The 19,452-nt window shown below is 49.8% G+C and overlaps 1 protein-coding gene across 2 annotated transcripts in view; it reads right to left on the bottom strand.

The window, feature by feature from the left end:
* Positions 1-19,452, bottom strand: part of NOP14 (NOP14 nucleolar protein) — a 30,173-nt gene that overhangs the window by 4,837 nt on the left and 5,884 nt on the right. For both annotated transcript variants that reach the window (XM_055245546.2, XM_055245547.2), the window contains exons 3-15: positions 19,171-19,312; positions 15,176-15,315; positions 14,242-14,376; positions 13,004-13,126; positions 10,453-10,584; positions 9,255-9,534; positions 7,587-7,717; positions 6,827-6,912; positions 5,715-5,850; positions 4,368-4,469; positions 3,318-3,471; positions 1,458-1,617; positions 862-1,009 (exon numbers count right to left, since the gene is read on the bottom strand). In XM_055245546.2, coding sequence (XP_055101521.1) covers positions 862-1,009; positions 1,458-1,617; positions 3,318-3,471; positions 4,368-4,469; positions 5,715-5,850; positions 6,827-6,912; positions 7,587-7,717; positions 9,255-9,534; positions 10,453-10,584; positions 13,004-13,126; positions 14,242-14,376; positions 15,176-15,315; positions 19,171-19,312 — 1,869 coding nt within the window. The remainder of the gene's footprint in view (positions 1-861; positions 1,010-1,457; positions 1,618-3,317; positions 3,472-4,367; positions 4,470-5,714; positions 5,851-6,826; positions 6,913-7,586; positions 7,718-9,254; positions 9,535-10,452; positions 10,585-13,003; positions 13,127-14,241; positions 14,377-15,175; positions 15,316-19,170; positions 19,313-19,452) is intronic.

The raw sequence follows: 19,452 nt of genomic DNA on the forward strand, positions 1-19,452 counted from the left end.
ACAGACAAGACACAGAGCGTGGCACAGTGTGGGCCAGGGAAGGCCTGGCTTCCCAAGGGTGTGGGCGTGAGCAGCATGGCTGTGGGGAGTTCCAGGTGCAGAGAACAACTACTCCAGAGACAGAGCCAGGCCTGCGAGGAGGCTGGAGTGCGTGAGGGGAAGGCATGAGGCAGCCCAGGGCTGTGCTGGTGGTGCGGGGCATCCCTGTGGGGTAGCTGCGGACATGGCACTGATGCCTTCGGCTCCAGCAGCATCCTGGGCTGGTGCGGGCCAACGAGGGGCAGGGTTGGGGCAGGATGAAAGGCACAAGCCACAGCCATGTCAAGCAGGAAGCGGATGCAGGGTTCAGCCTGTCAGGGTCAGGGTGAAAGGCAGGGAGGCGGGTAGGCCATAGGTGAATTTGGAGCGGCCTGTAGAGGACAGGATGTGCCATCAAAGACTTGTTCTTGGGTCCAGCTGAGACTGTCCCTTGGGGCTTCCTGTCACCTTCTGCAGGATAGTGAGACCATCCTTGGAAAACCCACCGGGACTGCAGAGCGCACCTCAGAGCTGACTATCCAGGCCTGGCAGGGGCTGACCCCTGGGCGCTGGTGCACCCTCTGTGCAGCCTCTTGGAGGCAGCACACAAGGCGACAGTTCCCAGCTACCGCCTGAGATGCAGCATCTGCTTTACTCCAGCCCAGCACTGCTCACCGTCACTGCCCACTCCTATGATTTTACTTCCCTTTCATGTTTGTGATTTTGCAAAGATGGTGTTGACTTACAGCTGCAGCCTCAAATGACTAAATGCCACCAGCTTGCCCCCAGCTCAGGGACATGTCTGAGCCCAGGCAGAGCACCCTAGTCGCCAGGAAGCCTCACCTGGAGCTCCTGCGGGTGGCTGCAGTCCGCCAGGTGATCCGTGAGGAGGGCTCGGAGAGGCCCCGTGATGGCGTGGAAGGATGGCAGGGAGCCGTACATGAGCACACAGCGCTTCAGCAGGGCCAGGCCCACGGCCAGGCAGGACAGTCTGTGAGGGCAGGAGGCAAGAGGAGGTCCAACTTGTTCTATTTGTCACTGACAAAACCAATAACGTAGCAAAAATGAACTCCCCCACTTCCACTAGGCTGAAAAATCCCATGTGGTCACCTTGGCCGGCCAGGGTCGGGCCCATACAGCCACGGGCAAGGTAAGCTCAGTCAGGCCTAACGCAGGAGGGAAGGCTGTGGGAACTGCAGCGCCAGCTGGGGTGGGGCGCCTCCATTTTTGGTTCCAAATTATGATTTATGAAATCAAATGTATTTTGAAAATGAAAAAGGGACACCAAGTCAACATGCCTCAGAAAGGCTTTCGCCCTCCATCAAACCAAACGGCCGGGCGGCAAGTTTGCTAAGAACAGCACATCAGAAAGCACGAGTGGCTTCTGCCTCTGGGGGTGCTGTAGGGCACAGGCCCCAAAGCGGGGTCCCCTCACGTACCGGATGTGATTGGCCTCCGTCGAAGTCGGGGCCCTCAGTCTGCTCGCCCAGCGGAGGGAGAGGCTGCTCTGCTGCCACGTGGCCACATCCTCTCTAGCAGACACCACGAGCAGTTCCGAGTTCTTCCCAAGCGCTCTGAAAGGGTGCACCAGAGTGGAACCTGAATTCCAAGTGCGACAGGACAGAGATGGCCTGAAGGTTACTGGGCTCCCGGCAGGCTCTGCGGCACCAAGCCTGTGGAAGTTCACTCTCTAACAGACGCACACCAATTTTTATGTTTCTGGGTTGTGCCAGACACTGAGGGTTTCATCGTGGGCAGGGACACCTCAGGGGAGGGGAAAAGCTTTGGCAGGGGGCGCGGTGAGAGCCAAGTGCCTGATCCTGCCTGAGAGGCCTGCTGGCCACAGAGTTCCTGGGACCTACTAGGCACACATGGGGCTGATGAGGTGCTCAGGCCACATCCAGGAACAGACTGAAGTCCCTGCCCCTGTCGGGGAGACAGGCAGTGCACAGCACCCAGAGGAGCAAACGGACCAGACAGAACATGAGAAAGGAAAGCGGCGGGGCAGGAGGGAGGCAGGAGAGTCAGTTGGGGGTGACAGTGCAGGGCGGGAGAGGCCTGGGGGGCAGACGTCAGCAAAGGCCTGTAGGACCTGCAGGAGTCAATCCACTCGCCACAGAGAAGGGCAATCCAGGCTGAGGGCGTGGCTGCAGGGGGAGGGGTGGGGACCGGGTACAGTGGGGCAGAGGTGCCGGGCCAAGCGAGAGGGGAAGGCGGTGGGTCAGGCCCCGCCCCACACTTCCCCAAAGCCGAGATGCCCGCCCCTTCCCTGACTCCACCTGTGCCCAGCCTGTTCCGTCGCAGCCCTTCACACGCGGGACTGCAGCTATCTACAGGTGGCTCTCCCTGAGGCAGGGAGCATGCGGGCGGCCACGCCCCTCTGGCGCCCAGCACCGAGCCTGACAAACAGGAGCCTCGGGAGCCAGGGGTGGCAGAATGGGAGTACTGAACCGGAGGAGTGGCCCAGACCCCTCTCAGAAGGGACTCTGCTGGCAGTGTGAATGATGCCACAGCACCTGCTCCTCAGGTCAGTCCCCTGGACATGCAGGCGCTTAGCACTGCACGGTAAGCTGGAAATGGCGGGGGTCTTGGCCTTGAGGTCCAGCCTCTGGTCAGGCTGGGAGAGGCATCCACAGACATGGAAGAGCTCAGGACAGAGGTTGTGCAGCTCCTCACCTCCCAGAGGGAAGCAGCAAGTGCTGAGGAAGCATCCAGGAGCAGGGCTGGCATCAGGGGAAGAGGGAGGAGCACAGGGGCTGGGGTGAGGGCCCAGGAGGGCAGCCAGTGTGCAGACTGCTCCTCATCCCAACACTGCTCTTGCCGCCCGCCCTCCTGAATTCAGAGTGTTACAGAAGCGACATAGCAGCGCTGCCTGTGTGAGCTGCACGAGAACTTTCACACTGCCTTGTCACGTGAGAAAAAAAAGATTGATTTTAACAGATCTTATCTAACCCCAAATACCAAAATATTATGATTCTAACACATAATACAAAAAATTAAGATATTTTAAGTATTTCTGGCACTAAGTCTTCCCCACCTGGGCATATGTCACAGGTGGGGCACGTCTCAGTTCAGACTCTGGCCACTGGCGACTACACTGGACAGCACAGGTCACCGGTAGCACTGCTTTTCCTCACGTGGTGCATGCACACACTCATGCAGAGGGACAGAGAGTGTGACGGGTGGCAGGTTTGTGTGTCTACTTTTGCATATTCTAAACTTTCTACAATGAGTATCAACTATTTAAAAAAATTCTAAAGTATAAAATATTTGTAGGAAGCTCCCTCAAATCAACTCACCTTGGCTTGCTTTGTTTGGAGTTGCTATGTAAAGAATCCCAAGAAGAAAATTAATAAGCTCAGGTATAAACCTCTGGGACAAAGCCACATACTCCAGGAACAGGCAGCACACGAACAGGCCCTTCACCACGTCCTGGAGGGACAGGATGGGGCACTGGAAAGGAACATACGGAGGGTCACTGTCCTGGGACGATGTCATGCCATGCTAGGCCAACCACCAGGCTTCCCTGATGAACCACGCACCCCACTGAGCTTCTCGAGTACAGAGGGAACCCCCGCACCTTATAGCAGTGTCGAGAGGATCAAATGAGATGAAAACAGGGTAAAGAGCTTTAGTGGTATTTTTTCCCCTGAGACGGAGTTTCACTCTTACCACCCAGGCTGGAGTGAAATGGCACAATCTCGGCTCACTGCAACCTCCACCTCCCTGGTTCAAGTGATTCTCCTGCCTCAGTCTCTCGAGTAGCTGGGATTACAGGCATGTGGCACCACACCCAGCTAATTTTTGTATTTTTAGTAGAGACGGGGTTTCACCATGTTGGCCAGGCTGGTCTTGAACTCCCGACCTCAGGTGATCTGCCTGCCTCAGCCTCCGAAAGTGCTGGGATTACCGGCATGAGCCACCGTGCCCGGCCAGAGCTATACTGATTTATAAAGTTCCTTCCACCCATACAGAGCGTACGATTACTGCAGTAAGCATGCACCAATCACATGCCTAATAAAAAGGAACAGCTTGAACTTTTTAAGCCTAAAAGGGAACAAAAGCCCTCATCACACTGGATAACTTCACCACTAACTTGAAAGGTTGTTTTCTGGGGTAGCACCATCTGTAACCTTGAGGTGCCAAACCAGGCCCTCCCACTCCCACCCACATCTGGGGCTGCAGGGGCCGGGGCTCTTTTAGATGGGCCCTCTTAGGCCTAACCCCAGTGCTCAGTCTCTGCGGCCCTTAAACAGCCACACTCATGTTCCACAAGGCCCCGAGGGGCTGTGGCTCTGGCCACCCATGGTGCAGCAGGCCGGCCCCTGCCGCATGTGGAGAGGACGCACCTTGGTGAGCAGCTGACTCAGGCACACGAGGGCAGGGGTCACCACTGGGTGCCAGAAGTCGGAAGTTGGAAACAGCAGCCCAGTGATTTTCAAATAAATGAGCTGGAAAGAAAGTGTTCCCACAGGTTAAAGAAGGTAAATGAAGTCCATCCACATGCCCTCCCCACAAACGCTCCCGAGCCAAGAACGGGATCTGGGGAGGAGAGGGTGCTTCTCCCTGGCCCAGAGCTCTGGCCTCAGTGTCACACAACAGGTGTCCAACCACCGTGGGTCAACCAGCTAAACGTGCAGCGAGGACACTGAGGCCCATGAAGACTTCAAAGCAGTCAACAATGGTTACAGACACGGGCTCAGATCACGTTTTGGGGAGTTGATTAAAATCACTAACCTAAGTCCTACATTTTTAAGCTTCTGCTAACTATTGTGAATCCATTTCAACGCAAACACCAGACAACAGAAGAAAGAGCGTATCTCAGCAAGTATTTCCTTAAAGTTACTAAAGCTGAAAATACAGCATGAGGCTGTTATAAAATTGTTAAAAATCTCACAGCGTTCAAATGTCTCCCAACCTTTGAATAACATAGAAACCGAGACCAATTTAAACCAGCCCACAGGCTTGGGCGCTTAAGGAAAATACCCTGATTCTATTTGCCTTCCAACATTTTTGTCACTGGACGAAATACAGCACCATTCACGTGGAATCAAACCAGAATTTCCCTGTACGACCCACACGTTAGTCCATGGCTAGTGGAGGAACACCCTCCCCTCCCAGGCTCGCTGCCGTGCAGCTCACTCCAGATCACCCTCGCCGCAGTGCACTCTCACTCAAAGTCACCCTCGCTGCAGCGCAGCTCACTCCAGATCACCCTCGCCGCAGTGCACTCTCACTCAAAGTCACCCTCGCTGCAGCGCAGCTCACTCCAGATCACCCTCGCCGCAGTGCACTCTCACTCAAAGTCACCCTCGCTGCAGCGCAGCTCACTCCAGATCACCCTCGCTGCCGCGCAGCTCACTCCAGATCACCCTCGCTGCCGCGCAGCTCACTCCAGATCACCCTCGCTGCCGCGCAGCTCACTCCAGATCACCCTCGCTGCCGCGCAGCTCACTCCAGATCACCCTCGCTGCAGCGGGCTCATTCCAGATCACCCTCGCTGCCACGCAGCTCACTCCAGATCACCCTCGCTGCCACGCAGCTCATTCCAGATCACCCTCGCTGCAGCGCAGCTCACTCCACATCACCCTGGAAGCACAGGGCACGGCCAAGAGCATCGTACCCATCGTCCACCTTCTGTGATGCCAAACAGAACTTCTGTGGCAGGGGCAGTGCCTAGACTGAACTCTGCTTACCACGTCCAACCCTGGCAATGCCGCCCGGCCTTTGGTCTCAATCATTTCTTCCATCTCATGCATCGCATCTCGGAGAACAAATTTGATAGCGTCACTTGCAGATTCAGGAAACATCTGGCAAAGATGATATAAGTGCCTGTTAAGCAGAAATGTAAAGTCAGGAGAGAATGACTTTAGATAAGAAACAGAAAAACCCTGCAAGCCACTTTCCTATGAAGTCATCTGCTGACTGAGCAAGTAAGAACTGGATGAATCCGCTTTTTCTAACAGCATTCTTAAGAGGCTACACTAGCTTTTGCCATTTCCTAAAAACGCAGCCGTAACATTATGGACCGGAGGTGGTGGGAGAAGCAGCTCGATTTGTGGTACAGACGTTGTTGGGGCACCGCTCTGTGTGGCAGCTGCAGCTGACAGCTCCAAGGCACTTTCCATATTAACTCACTTATTCCTCACGACAGGTTCTTCTGTGATAGTGCCTCCATGCATGCAGAAGATGACGTGGAGAGCTCCGCGCGGCACAGGGCAGGAAGCTGGTGTGCACTCTCACGGATCCAAAGCCAACACACGCCTCTCAACTGAGAACTCTGCCCCTCTGGCATTCTTCCAGCCACCAGCCCTGGGGGCCAGGAGCCACCGAGTGGGTCACACAGGCTTAGAGTGCAGCGAGGGCAGGAGCTCGCCCTGGCGGTCCCCATGCAGACAAGAGGGACACACTCCCTGGCATGCAGAGCCACCCAACTGGGTTTCACTGAAGGCTGAGAGGCAGTGTGTCTACCCTGCTTTCCAAATACCTCCCAATCGCCCAGAGCTTGAAACTTAAAATGAGCCACCCCATCCCAGCCACAAATCTAAAGGGGTTCACTTGTTTCAAAATCAACTTGTTTGTGGTTAAAAGTCAGTCCCAGCTCTACAATGGCTGGAGCGGCATGTGTGAGACGCCGGCTTGTGCTGTGAGGCTCACAAGCCCTGGGTGACCACCTGCCCACTTGGTATGCTGACACCACCATTCCACCTACCTTAGTTAACTCTGGAATGTATTTTTATGACTCTAAATGGGAGAAAAATTGTTCTGCTTAACCCCACATCCCAGATGACACACCATTTTTACTTACACAACCAACTTATCAATTACTCTGAGGTCTGGTGGGTCATCTGTAGCCAAATCGCCAACGTATTCCAAAAGAAAGCCAAACAGTTTCTGCAGGAACATGAATTGGGAAATAAAGCTCAGTGCTCAGCACCAAGAACAAAGCCACAGGCACATAGCTTCTGGATCACCTACATTCTGGTGACAACCAGGTGGGGCAGGGGAGCCCAGGGTTACAGACACGAGCAGCCATCTAACATGCAAGCAAATACACTGCTAGAACTTGCTAAGCACTAGAAGGTGTAGAGGGGGAAAAAAGCTAAGGGTGGCGTGCATCCTTCTATAGAACAGCTGACAACACATCACTAGGAAAGCAAAATGAGGAACACAGGCAGCACGGCGCCCTCCTCACAGGGAATATTCATCATTCACTGAAAGAGAAAAAGGCACAATCACAGCCACCTATCTGACACAGCAAAGTCTGGCTCTGCCACATGCTGGCTATGTGAACCCTAGTGTCCTCCCCTGTGAGACGAAGGCGAAGGTCCCCATGCCTGCCTCTGGCTGGGTCTGGCACGAGGCCTAGAGAGGGGCCAAAGCCAAGGGAGGCCTCTGCCGGTGCCATACCAAGTACTCCCAGCCATCATCATAGGTAACCAGGTGACAGGTTGGCCCCATCTGGCCTGAGGCACACATGACCGTTGCACAACTTCACACAATTCTGGCATTCATCTACGGGGCTATGCTGACACTCCCAGCGCTCCACACACACTCAATCCACGTACTTCTAATTTTGCTTTGTTTCCTTCTGCGAGACTCGGGTGGTTGCACTTCTGAATTCTCTCCACCACCAAAAGCTGCTCTTCCATCGATCTTCCTAACAATAGAGATCTCAGCTCCTCATAGGACTCAGGGGCTATCAAAAACACAAAACATACTGCACATTTAACATATATATGTATATATATATATATATATATATTTTTTTTTTTTTTGAGATGGAGTCTCGCTCTGTTGCCCAGGCTGGAGTGCAGTAGTGCGATCTCAGCTCACTGAAACTTCCACCTCCTGGGTTCAAGCGATTCTCCTGCCCCAGCCTCCTGAGTAGCTGGGATTACGGGCACTAGCCACCATGCCCGGCTAATTTTTGTATTTTCAGTAGAGACAGGGCTTCACCATGTTGGCCAGGCTGGTCTCGAGCTCCTGACCTCAGGTGATCCGCCTGCCTAGCCCTCCCAAACTGCTGGGATTATAGGCATGAGTCACTGCACCTGGCCCACATTTAACAGCTAAAATGAGAATTACTTACATGTCTGCTAACAGAGGTAATTTTATATAACTATTCTACTTCACAATCACAACAAACCCACCAGCTTTGCTCTGGCACATCTGGAGGGGTCTCAGCCATCCTGACCTGGGCTGTCAGGAGCGATCACGCACCTGGGAACAGGCTAATAAGCAAATGCCCTCTCACCGTTCCTCGATGAGGAATTTGCTAAAACACCCACAGTTTCAGAGCATCTTGGTGGCAGGGTGCTGGGTTTAGTGCCCAGACTGCTTTAGAAAGACCTGGAAGGAGCCACTGTGAGCCAGGCAGTGTCAGCTCATGAGACTCTTGCCACCAGAGGGCACTTCACAGAGGCCAGCTTCACCATTAGCTCCTCCCCTGGAAGCGTCCTGCAGGCACAGGACAATTCGGCATTGCTTACCACAACCTGACCATTTTTCTTTTCTTTTTTTTGAGACAGGGCCTTGCTCTGTCACCCAGGCTAGAGTGCAGTGGTGTAATCTCGGCTCACTGCAACCTCCGCCTCCTAGGCTCAAGTGATCCTCCCACCTCAGCCTCCTGAGTAGCTAGGACCACAGGCACAAGCTATTGCACCAGGCTTATTTTTTATATTTTTGGTTGAGACAAGGTTTGGCAATGTTGCCCAGGCTGGTCTCAAACTCCAAGGCTCAAGTGACCCACCCACCTTGGCCTCCCAAAGTGTTGGGATTATAGGCATCAGCCACGCACCTGGCCTGGACAATTTTTCTCCAGATACTAGACAAAACAACACTGTATATTCCATCTAAAATGTTACGTGGCCAAACAGGAGGCCCAGGTGGAAACATGGAAGCCTTCTCGCAGATGCTCACCCACCTCCCCAGCCCTGCCCCTCTGGTCCACCACAAGAGACTGACCATATACTAAAAGGGAGGTGAAGGTACCACCACAGAAAGGCGCATCTGGCCCATCGGGGGCCGGTCCACAGAACCACAGTCACAAACTAAGATGACCACTCGCTCTAAGACCTGGATCAGCAGACACGGGGGTGTGTCCAGGCACTCCCAAGGGCATCCTTGGTCCCCACTCCACAAATGCAACTCCTGGGAGGGAGACGAACACACACAGCTACGGCCAGGTCATAAAGGTTATCCCAGAACCTGAGGAAACCCACGCACTTGCCCACCTGCGAATGTGTAGGGCAGCTCGTCTCTGGTAGCTTTTCCAGCTCTTTCCTTGCCGCTCATCAACCCTTTCCCAGGAGTCTGCCGCTGCTCTTTTGCTGGCTTCTCGTTTTCTTCCTCGCTCTCCACGTTGGATTCCAGGTCCGAGTGACTATCTGGGCTGTTGCTCTCCTCCGTGTCCTCACCGCCTGAACTGTCACCTTCTTCCTCGTTGCTCTCAGGGTCACTGGCTTCCTTGCTTTGCTCTTCCTGGACATCTTCCTCGACATTCATCTTTCCATCCTACCAAGAGCGTGGAAACCATAGGGCATCAAGACAGGCGGAGACAACGCTGGACCATCTCACAGCCACATCAAGAGGCTGCCACATCGGTGCTTCCTACGTGGTTGCAAGGAACACAAACCTGTGTGCTCCATTTGCCCACTGGCACTAGGACTCCTGCCCACCACCCACTTCTAGGCTATTCGAGCCACAGGAGCTATAGGCTGCCAGAGAACCCTGCTGCAGGATGCTGGGCCAGGTTCAGGTTTTGCCAGGGAACAGCATGGGATCAGGATTTGGAAGGTGTACAGTGGCCGTGGGCTTTAGCACAAGGAGTGTCTACAGCACCCACTACTGGTTTGGGGGCGCTGCACCTTCTGCTCCTCCAGGTAACCTAGTGTTTTTATCAGTATCCATTTTCCTGTGTGGATCTCTTCTGCTTGAAACCTGTCCTGCCTACTTTTCTTCCCTGGACGCTGACTGATACGCTCTTAAAACGAGAAAAGGGTATCGATTTATAAAGTTCGTGAATAAAAACTACACCAGTCATAGAAACTCAACGACATCACTCAAAGAAAATTCACAACTCTAGCCTTGAGTTAGCTCCCTCGATGGTATGATGAGGTCATGCAGATAGAATCGTGCAGTTATTAACAAAAGCAGTTGATGTTAAGCGAGTCATCAGTTTTATCTGTATTCCTTTGAGAGAGTGAGAAAGAGAGAAGAGAGCATGAGCAAGTGAGTGCGCACGCTATTGTTCAAGTCTCTCCAAAGTTTTGATATCTGATATACCATAAACACCACATAAAGAACTTTAGAGAAAGTGGTTAAAAAGATTTAAAATTCCCAACTGTAATAAATCCCTAAAATGAATACCAAAAAAATGTTTTTAAATTAAAAAAGAGAGAGAGAGAAAGAAAATGAAGGCAAACATCTTACTCTGTAGGAAAGCAAACGCCTGTCATCTTTATCTAGCACGAAGCCATCATTCAGATCATCTGCTGACATATGTTTTGGTTTCTTAACATTTTCATCCTCATCCTTTCCAAGCATTCTTCGAAGTCTCTCAGCCTGAGCAAGAAGGAATGAGATGTCTTAGAGCACACTCTTCCAACATTTGGTGAGGGGGCCGTGCAGTCCTGCCCTGGCCATCGGGCTGGGCCTACGGTCCTCCCGCTCTGAGGCTGGTGCATCCAGCCTGCTTTCTGCCTGCAGTTTTCAATCAGGCATGCAAACACTTGCTAAGCAGTACATTCCTCATTTAACAAAATCAACTGTTCAAACTTTGTGGCCAATACTCTCCAGTCACCAGGCAAGCCTATTATTCTGAGGTCTTCATAGCCCAATTCTGCTGGCCAGCCCCGACTGGGACTCATCACCCCCTGCACCGAGAGAAGAGGAGCCAGGACGCCAAGAGCAAGCAGCTCCACGGCCTCCACTATTTGACCGCACACTGGATATGGGAAGAAGCTAGTGATGTGGTTATGTCAAAACAGCCAGCTGAGCCAGGTATGATGGCAGCTCACGCCTGTAACCCCAGCACTGTGGGAGGCCGTGGTGGGAGGATCAGCTGAGACCAGGAGTTTGAGAATAGCCTAGGCAACACAGGGAGATGCTCATCTATACAAACAATTTTTAAAAATTAGCGGGGGCCGGGTGCGGTGGCTCACACCTGTAATCCCAGCACTTTGGGAGGCCGAGGTGACTGGATCACCTGAGGTCAAGAGTTCAAGAACACCTGGACAACATGGCAAAATCCTGTCTCTACTAAAAATACAAAAATTAGCCAGGCATGGTGGCGGGCACCTGTAAATCCCAGCTCCTCAGGAGGCTGAGGCAGGAGAATCACTTGAACCCAGGAGGTGGAGTTTGCAGTGAGCCAAGATTGTGCCACTGTACTCTAGCTGGGCGACACAGCAAGACTCCATCTCAGGAAAAAAAAAAAAAATTAGCTGGGCATAGTGGTGTGAGTCTGTGGTCCCAGCTACCTGCAAGGCAGAGGCAGGAGGACTGCCTGAGCCTGGGAGGTTGAGGCTGCAGCGAGCTGTGATTGTGCTACTACATTCCAGCCTCGGCAACACAGACTTTGTCTTAAAAAAAGCAAATGTGGTTGGGTGCAGTGGCTCACACCTGTAATCCCAGCACTTTGGGAGGCCAAGATGGGTGGATCACCTGAGGTCAGTAGTTCGAGACCAGCCTGACCAACATGATGAAACCCTGTCTCTATTAAAAATACAAAAATTAGCCGGGTGTGGTGGCGGGTGCTTGTAATCCCAGCTACTTGGGACGCTGAGGCTGGAGAACTGCTCGAACCTGGGAGGCAGAGGCTACAGTGAGCCGAGATAATGCCACTGATATAGCCTGGGCAACAGAGCAAGACTCTGTCTTGGAAAACAAAACAAAACAAAACAAAAACAACAACAACAAAAAAACAAATGAAAAAACTCAGCCAGCTGTAGAAGTGTCTTTACTTCGTTTTTGTTTTAATACAATGAATTTTTAAAAACTGCATTTTAAAAAAAAAGCTTACAAGATAATATACTCATTACATTGTTAGTAGACGTTTCGGAATAGAGTAATTATTAAGGAATGTCCATTTTTGGCCGGGCACAGTGGCTCATGCCTGTAATCTCAGCACTTTGGGAGGCCAAGGTGGGTGGATCGCTTGAGGTCAGGAGTTCGAGACCAGCCTGGCCAACATAGCGAAATCCCATCTCTACTAAAAATACAAAAATTAGCTGGGCGTTGGGGTGGTGGGGTGAGGGGGGCGGCGGCTATAATCTCAAGTACTCAGGAGGCTGAGGAGAACTGCTTGAACTCAGGAGGCGGAGGTTGTAGTGAGCTGAGATCACACCATTGCACTCCAGCCCTGGCAACAGAGTGAAACTCCGTCTCAAAAAAAAAAATAAAAGGAATGTCCATTTTTAATTGGTGTACTTGGGTATTATTTGCATTTTATTTTATGTTTTTGCTTTTATGATCAGAAATAAAAAGGTATTCATGTCGGGCGCGGTGGCTCACGCCTGTAATCCCAGCACCTTGGGAGGCCGAGGCAGGTGGATCATGAGGTCAGGAGATAGAGACTATCCTGGCTAACACGGTGAAACCCCGTCTCTACTTAAAATACAAAGAAATTAGCCGGGCGTGGTGGCACGCGCCTGTGGTCCCAGCTACTCAGGAGGCTGAGGCAACAGAACGGCGGCATGAACCTGGGAGGCGGAGGTTGCAGTGAGCTGACATCGCGCCACTGTACTCCAGCCTGGGCAACAGAGCCAAACTCTGTCTCCAAAAAAAAAAAAAAAAAAAAAAAAAAAAAAAAAAAAAAAAAAAAAAAAAAAACGGCATTCATGAATAAATATAAACTTTAAATAGACTAAAATATTCCACTGATCAAACAGAATATTCTCTTCAGCCCATCCTGCAAAATGGAGCAGAAGGGGCTGCGGACAGACAGCAGCACAGCGCTGCTCCTGAGGTGCTGCCACCCTACCTCCAGCTTCCTGAGGCGCTCCTGTTCTTCCTTTGCCAATTCTGCCTCCGTCTTCATCCTGTTAGAGGGCTGCGCCTTCATTTCAAAGCCAAGCTCGCGAACCATCATGTCATATGCATCGGGCTAAGGTAGAAAGAAGAAATTCATTTTAAAAATATATTTATTTCTTATTTTACAAAAAGAAAAGATCTAGCTTCCTGGCCCATTCTAGTAATGGCTGGATAATGTTATTGAAGTAGCTAAGCCACATCTACGTCTTTTCTTCTAGAGAGAAAACTGTTCTGATCAGCCCTGAGGACTGCGAAATCAGTGGACATTTGGTCACAAAGAATTTGTTTACCCCTAGAAAAATTCTCAGAATACATCTGCTTTAACAAAAACAGGCCGGGCGCAGTGGCTCACGCCTGTAATCCCAGCACTTTGGGAGGCCGAGGTGGGCAGATCACCTGAGGTCAGGAGTTTGAGACCAGCCTGGCCAACATGGTGAAACCCTGTCTTTACTAAAAATACATAAATTAGCCAAGCATGGTGGCACGTGCCTGTAATCCCAGCTACCTGGGAAGCTGAGGCAAGAGAATCACTTGAACCCAGGAGGTGGAGGTTGCAGTGAGCCGAGATTGCACCACTTCACTCCAGCCTGGGTGACAATGCGAGACTCAGTCTCAAACAACAACAAAAACACTACTTATCCAGGCATTACGCCCTAAACATGGGAAATTAAGTAAAGTAACAGTAATAGCAAGGGTGACTCACAAAGATGTGCAGATGACCACATGACACTAATCTAGTGAAATCTATATTTCTCTGAGAACCCAGTTTCTTAAACAAATGCAGCATTTTCCAACAGTTTAGACTAAAGAGAATGCAGCAGGAAACAAAAACTGTTTATAGAGGAAAAAATAAATAAATGTATATTAAATGTATGTATTATGTATCAACAGACAAACGTGTCACATGGAAGTTCAGACACCTATTCTAATGTGTGTACCCTGAATTACTTCTTCCATTCAGAAACACCACTTTTTTCAGTTTAATTCACCTGGAATAGAGACTCAAGTAACTGAATCTATTTCCACCCCAAGATTACACATAGCAGGTAATGCAGTATCAATGTTCAACAGAAACTTGTCCTAAAGGAAACAGCCAGAAGAGCAGTCCAGCCCCAGCCCTTTCTCTGGAGAAAGTCGGTCAGCCAAGCTCAGTGAGTGAAGAGTTTGTTTCAGTCACTTGGCTCCCACCTTGGGCTTCTCCTTTTTATCTCTGTTCTCTGACTTGGGGGTTTTGTGGGACAAGAGAGTCTGAATTTCTTTCCAGTCTTGGTCTAGCTTCTCTGTGAGCTCAAGGGCATCTTCTCGTTGAGCCTGTCTCTCCCTCTGGGGAAAAAAAAGAACAGACACACACCACATACCGTTAGTACTGGACTTCAACCCAGAGGCCCAATGTCAGTGTCAAGGACACACACAGTGACCACTCACTTGGCACCAAACGTTTCAACACAGAAAAGAGGACAGGAGAAATTAGTATTTTAAATGCAAAGCTACAAAATCTCATCGGACGGAAATCATTTCTTGCCATAAACCATTAATTTAGATGCTCTGAGCAGTTCACTGCAAGTGGATAAAAAAGTGATTTTTTGGGTACATGTCAGATACTAAAACCAGCAACAACAAAAAACCCACCCGTGCCAGGTGCGGTGGCTCACCCTGTGCTTTAGAACTAGGCCAAGGTGGGAGAACTGCTTGAGGCCAGGAGTTCGAGACCAGCCTGGTCAACACAGCACGATCCCCATCTCTACAAAAAACAATTAGCTGGGCATGATGGTGCCCACTAGCTACTTGGGGAGCTGAGGTGGGAGGATCACTGGATCCTTGAACCCAGGAGTTTGAGGCCACAGTGAGCTTTGATCGTGCCACTGTACTCCAGCCCGGGAAACAGAGACTATGTCTCAAAATAAAACAAAACATAAACCAAAAAAAGGCAAAAGAACCAAAACCTGTCAGAGGTATATGCTTTATGTGATTTTTAAAATTCCTACTCACAACAAATGCTTTTACTAAACTCACATAAAATATTAAACACAGCCTAAAAATGTACAGGGAAAAAAAGCTCAAACACATTTTGGTGAGCCTGTCTTACCGTGGAGAAGATGATGAAGAACACTCACTAACCCACCTTCTCTTGTTTTGACTTGGCAATGAGCTCTTCAATCAGCTCTTTCCGGGACTTGGGTTTCTCCTGCTCCTCTCCTTCCTGTTGAGTCTTCTTGTGAAGGAGCCCACCACCTCCTCCAAAGTGGGCAGCAGTCAGCTCAGCTGGGGGCAAAAGGCAGAAAACCCCACAGTGAAGCCCAGCCCTGGCGTGGGAAGTGTTTCCTGTAGCACTCTGCCAGTGCTTCCCCCATAGTGGTCTGGAGAGGTCCACATTTGAGAAACAAATGCTCACATGCAACAGCCTGGCCTGAGACCATAGGCACAACGGCACTTGAGAGATACCCAAGGTAAGCCACCCTGAGAAAACCCAGACCCATTACACTCCCAACTGGCCGTAACCCAAGTGGCTGGAAACACCAAGCACCTATTTTTGATTGTGCTGCTTCTAGTGAAGACTGGCAAACCCAGAGCAAGCTGGCTCCAGGGTCTTGGTGGGAGCGTTGGCCAGGATCAGTGGTGCAATCTGTGTCCCTCCCACCTCCCTGGGCAGGGCCTGGAGACTCCAAAGCCCTGAGCTAAGGGCAGGAGCAGGAGTCATCTACCAGGGCCACTGATCTTCAGTCTGCCCTACGCACTAGGGCAGAAGAGAAATTAAACATTGTAGGAAACATCACATTTGGAATAAAAGAAACTTTAAAAATCCAATTTCTCAAATGAAAAAAGAGGCTCAGATGGGAAATGATTTACCCGAAGGCCCATGTCATAACAGAAACAGATGTTTAGATGGTTTCTCCAGCTTGGGCCTCCAGCATGCGAGCAGCTCCCTGGCCAGCTGGGCCCTAGCCTGGTACCTGCCTGGGCTCCCCACCTCCACTCCCTTCTCAACGCCCCTCTCCTTTCTTTTCACCCCTCTCTAACTCTCCCTTGCCTCTCCTCTGAAATGCAGTCTTGCCTGAGTTCGGGTCAGTTCTCACTCTTCCTCTCACTACCAGCAGTACTCAACGCATTCATCACTTGTTCTAGAAAAGCTTTCTCTCCTTGGCTTCCAGCCCAACCCCGCTGCCAGGGCCTCACTGTCTCCTCTTCTCCAACTCTTCAGGTCACAGTTCCCGCTGTCCCTCCTCTATCTACTCGTATTCCCTTGGCAGCCTCATTCAGTCTCTGTGCTGACAGCATCCAGTTCCTGTCTCCGGCCTGCATTCTCCCTGAACTCCAGACTGCACCTCCAGCACCGTACCATGGATGTCTAGCGGGCATTTCAAACTCCCCCCAAACCCATCTATCCCACAGTCTTCTCATTGCAACGAATGGCAATTCTATCTTCCCAGGTGCTCAGGCCACACACCCTTGGAGTCATCCTTGATGCCTGTCTCCCACACCTGTATCTAGTTTGCTGGGAAGTCCCACTGGCCTTGTCCTGTCACACTACGTGATTCCTTGGCTCCAGTACCCCGACTCCATTTCTCAAGTAAAAGCCAAAATCTTGGCCAGGCATGGTAGTGCACAGCTGTGGTCCCAGCTACTCTGGAGGCTGAGATGGGAGGATTGCCTGAGCCCAGGAAGCCAAGGCTGCAGTGAGCTATGGTCACGCTGCCACACTCCAGTGAGGCTGAACAAGACGCCTCAGTGGCACGTGCTGCCCTTTCCTGCTTTTTCCTCCATAGCACTTCCAACTTTGATCAGACAGCATAATGTGGTGACATATTTGTTTAATGTTTGGGTCTCCCCATAAAATGTGAGCTGAAGGAGGGCAAGGCTTTTTGACACTGGCATTTCTCCGGAACCGAGAACAGTGCCTGGCACATACACTAGTATTGGTAAGTGAATGAATGAATGATTCCGGATTTCCAGAAACGAATGATTTCCTTCCTGGAAAACTAAGCATATCAGCAAACACTATTTAGTACTCTAGTAATCCAAGGTTGATCACGCTATTTTCTTTTTGTTTTTTTAACTTTTATTTTAGGTTTTGGGGTACATGTGAAGGTTTGTTACACAGGTAAACGCATGTCACGGGAGTCTGTTGTACAGATTATTTCATCACCCAGTACTAAGCCCAATAGTGATCTTTTCTGCTCCTCTCCCTCCCTCTCAAGTAGATCCCCATGTCTGCTGTTTCCTTCTTTGTGTTCAAGAGTTCTCATCATTTAGCTCCCACTTACAAGTGAGAAAGTGCGGTATTTGGTTTTCTGTTCTTTAGTTTGCTAAGGATGATGGATGGCCTCCGGTTCCATCCACATTCCCACAAAAGACATGATCTCATTATTTTTTATGGCTGCATACTATTCCATGTTTTATATGTGCCATTATAATAGTTTCTTAAAAGAAAGATTTGCAAAATGCCAACTAATAAGCTTGTATTAATTATATAAAAGATTCAGAAAAGGATTATTAAAAAAAAACAAAAACAAGGAAATCCTCCCTTAATGAGTTTGTATTAGGATTTGGTTAGAAAGCTTTTTTATGTATCTATTTATTTTGAAGTCCAAACACAGTATATTTTACAGTAGGTCAAATGGCTGCATTCACAGTGTAAAACAGCACACAGCAGCTACAATTTAGGAGTCAAGCTACCTGGGATTTGATGCCCAGCCCCCTCTGGCTACGAGGCCTGAGCAAGTACCACCAACTCTTGTCCTTAGTCTCAGCTTCCGCAGCGGTAAAGTGGGGTAACACCTCGCTCATGGGGTGGTTTTTAAGATGAAATTCTCCTAAGAGAACAGACCATGCGACAGTTGAACAAAACAGAATTTGTCTCCACATGACAAATTCAGTGTATTTATTTTCACATGTAAGAGGCTTTTCTTTTATAAAAATTACCTGGGCTTTGGTGAGCTCATAAACAAAATCAAAGGATAAAAATCAGCAACGAATAGCTGAATTCCCAGGACCTGTTGCTCGGAGAAACTGAGTCCTACTTCTGCTCTGGTCACCGGCGCACCACAGCGCCTCCTGGCAATGAGGGGAATGCCACTCGGGGAACTCACACCAAGGCAGTTACCTCCAGTCTCAGGGAATTAGGATCTCCCCAGGGAATGAGTTTTATAGCTAAGGGTCCTTGAGAACTCTTGAACAATGAAAAGAGCAAAGACAAAGGCACGGAGGTTAAAATAACTGGCCATTCTCTTCATGCCTGTGAAGCCGAGCAGTGGCAGGGCCTCCTGGTATGTCGCAGATGGGAGGTTCTGCACCACATGCTTGCTGCCCTAACTCCTAAGCCTTTTGCCCCTTGGATTAGCCAAGTATCAGAAGGCAGCCCCAGGCTTTAACGCCTTAACTTTCACACACTGACAAGACAAAGCTTTGAGAGTCAGTTTCAGATTTGTACACCTTTGTTCTGAAGATGCTGGAAAATGGGACCTACTCTAACTTACAAGAAATGTCAAGTAATTGATGTCATGACTGCAACCTTATAAATAGGGTTCATGATAGTCAGACCTGAACTGAATCTTAAACTCTGTTAACATTATTTAAGGCCAAAATTTACCTGTTTCATGTTGTTATCTACAGATATGAGGCTCAATATGATTTTCCTCAAACTGCTATAATTCCACAGTAGGTAAAAGCTGAAGGAACTACATCAATGCCACTGGTACAAATATTAGGCTGGAATTGATAAAGTAGGGGGAGCAAAGTAGTGCATTCAATGAGCCACCTGGTGTCAGTGAGGTGGGTTCTCCCCACAGCTCTGACTCTGGCATCGGGCAAAACACCTTATTTCTCTGAGCTCATGGGTAGAACGAGCTATTTTGAGGTTCAAATAAAATAATGGATATCAACATGCTTTCTCAGCCCATAAAAGCATCTATCTACACACCATCTTAAAGTTCTGAAAACTTAAAAAAAAAAAAAAAACCATAAAAACTGTCACTTGTGAAATTTGTAGAGAGGCTAATGATCAGTAAAACTTTCATGCAATAACTTCCTCTAGTCTCTAAGAAGAGCAGAAGGTCTAACAATGAACAGACTCTCCCTGACTCCATGCCCACAGGCCCGTGCAGGGTACCCCAGCCTCACCAGACAATGCTCCTCGATCCTCAGCATCACTGTCACTGTCCACAATGTCATTATGCTTCTCGATGTCTGCCAAAGACTGGCCATAATGAGTCAATTCTTCATCTTCGTTTAGATTGTAGATGCTTTTTTTCTCATGATGTCGCTGACAGGAGAAAAAAAAAGTTTCCTAAAATTACCACTTCCATTTCACAGCAAAAAAAAGATATATATATATATAGATATATATTTCTATTATATTTGAAATATGACAATGAATCCTAAGCAGCCTTAAAGAGTATTCTG

This window comes from Symphalangus syndactylus, chromosome 16 (assembly GCF_028878055.3).
Source record: "Symphalangus syndactylus isolate Jambi chromosome 16, NHGRI_mSymSyn1-v2.1_pri, whole genome shotgun sequence".
Taxonomy (NCBI): Eukaryota; Metazoa; Chordata; class Mammalia; order Primates; family Hylobatidae; genus Symphalangus; species Symphalangus syndactylus.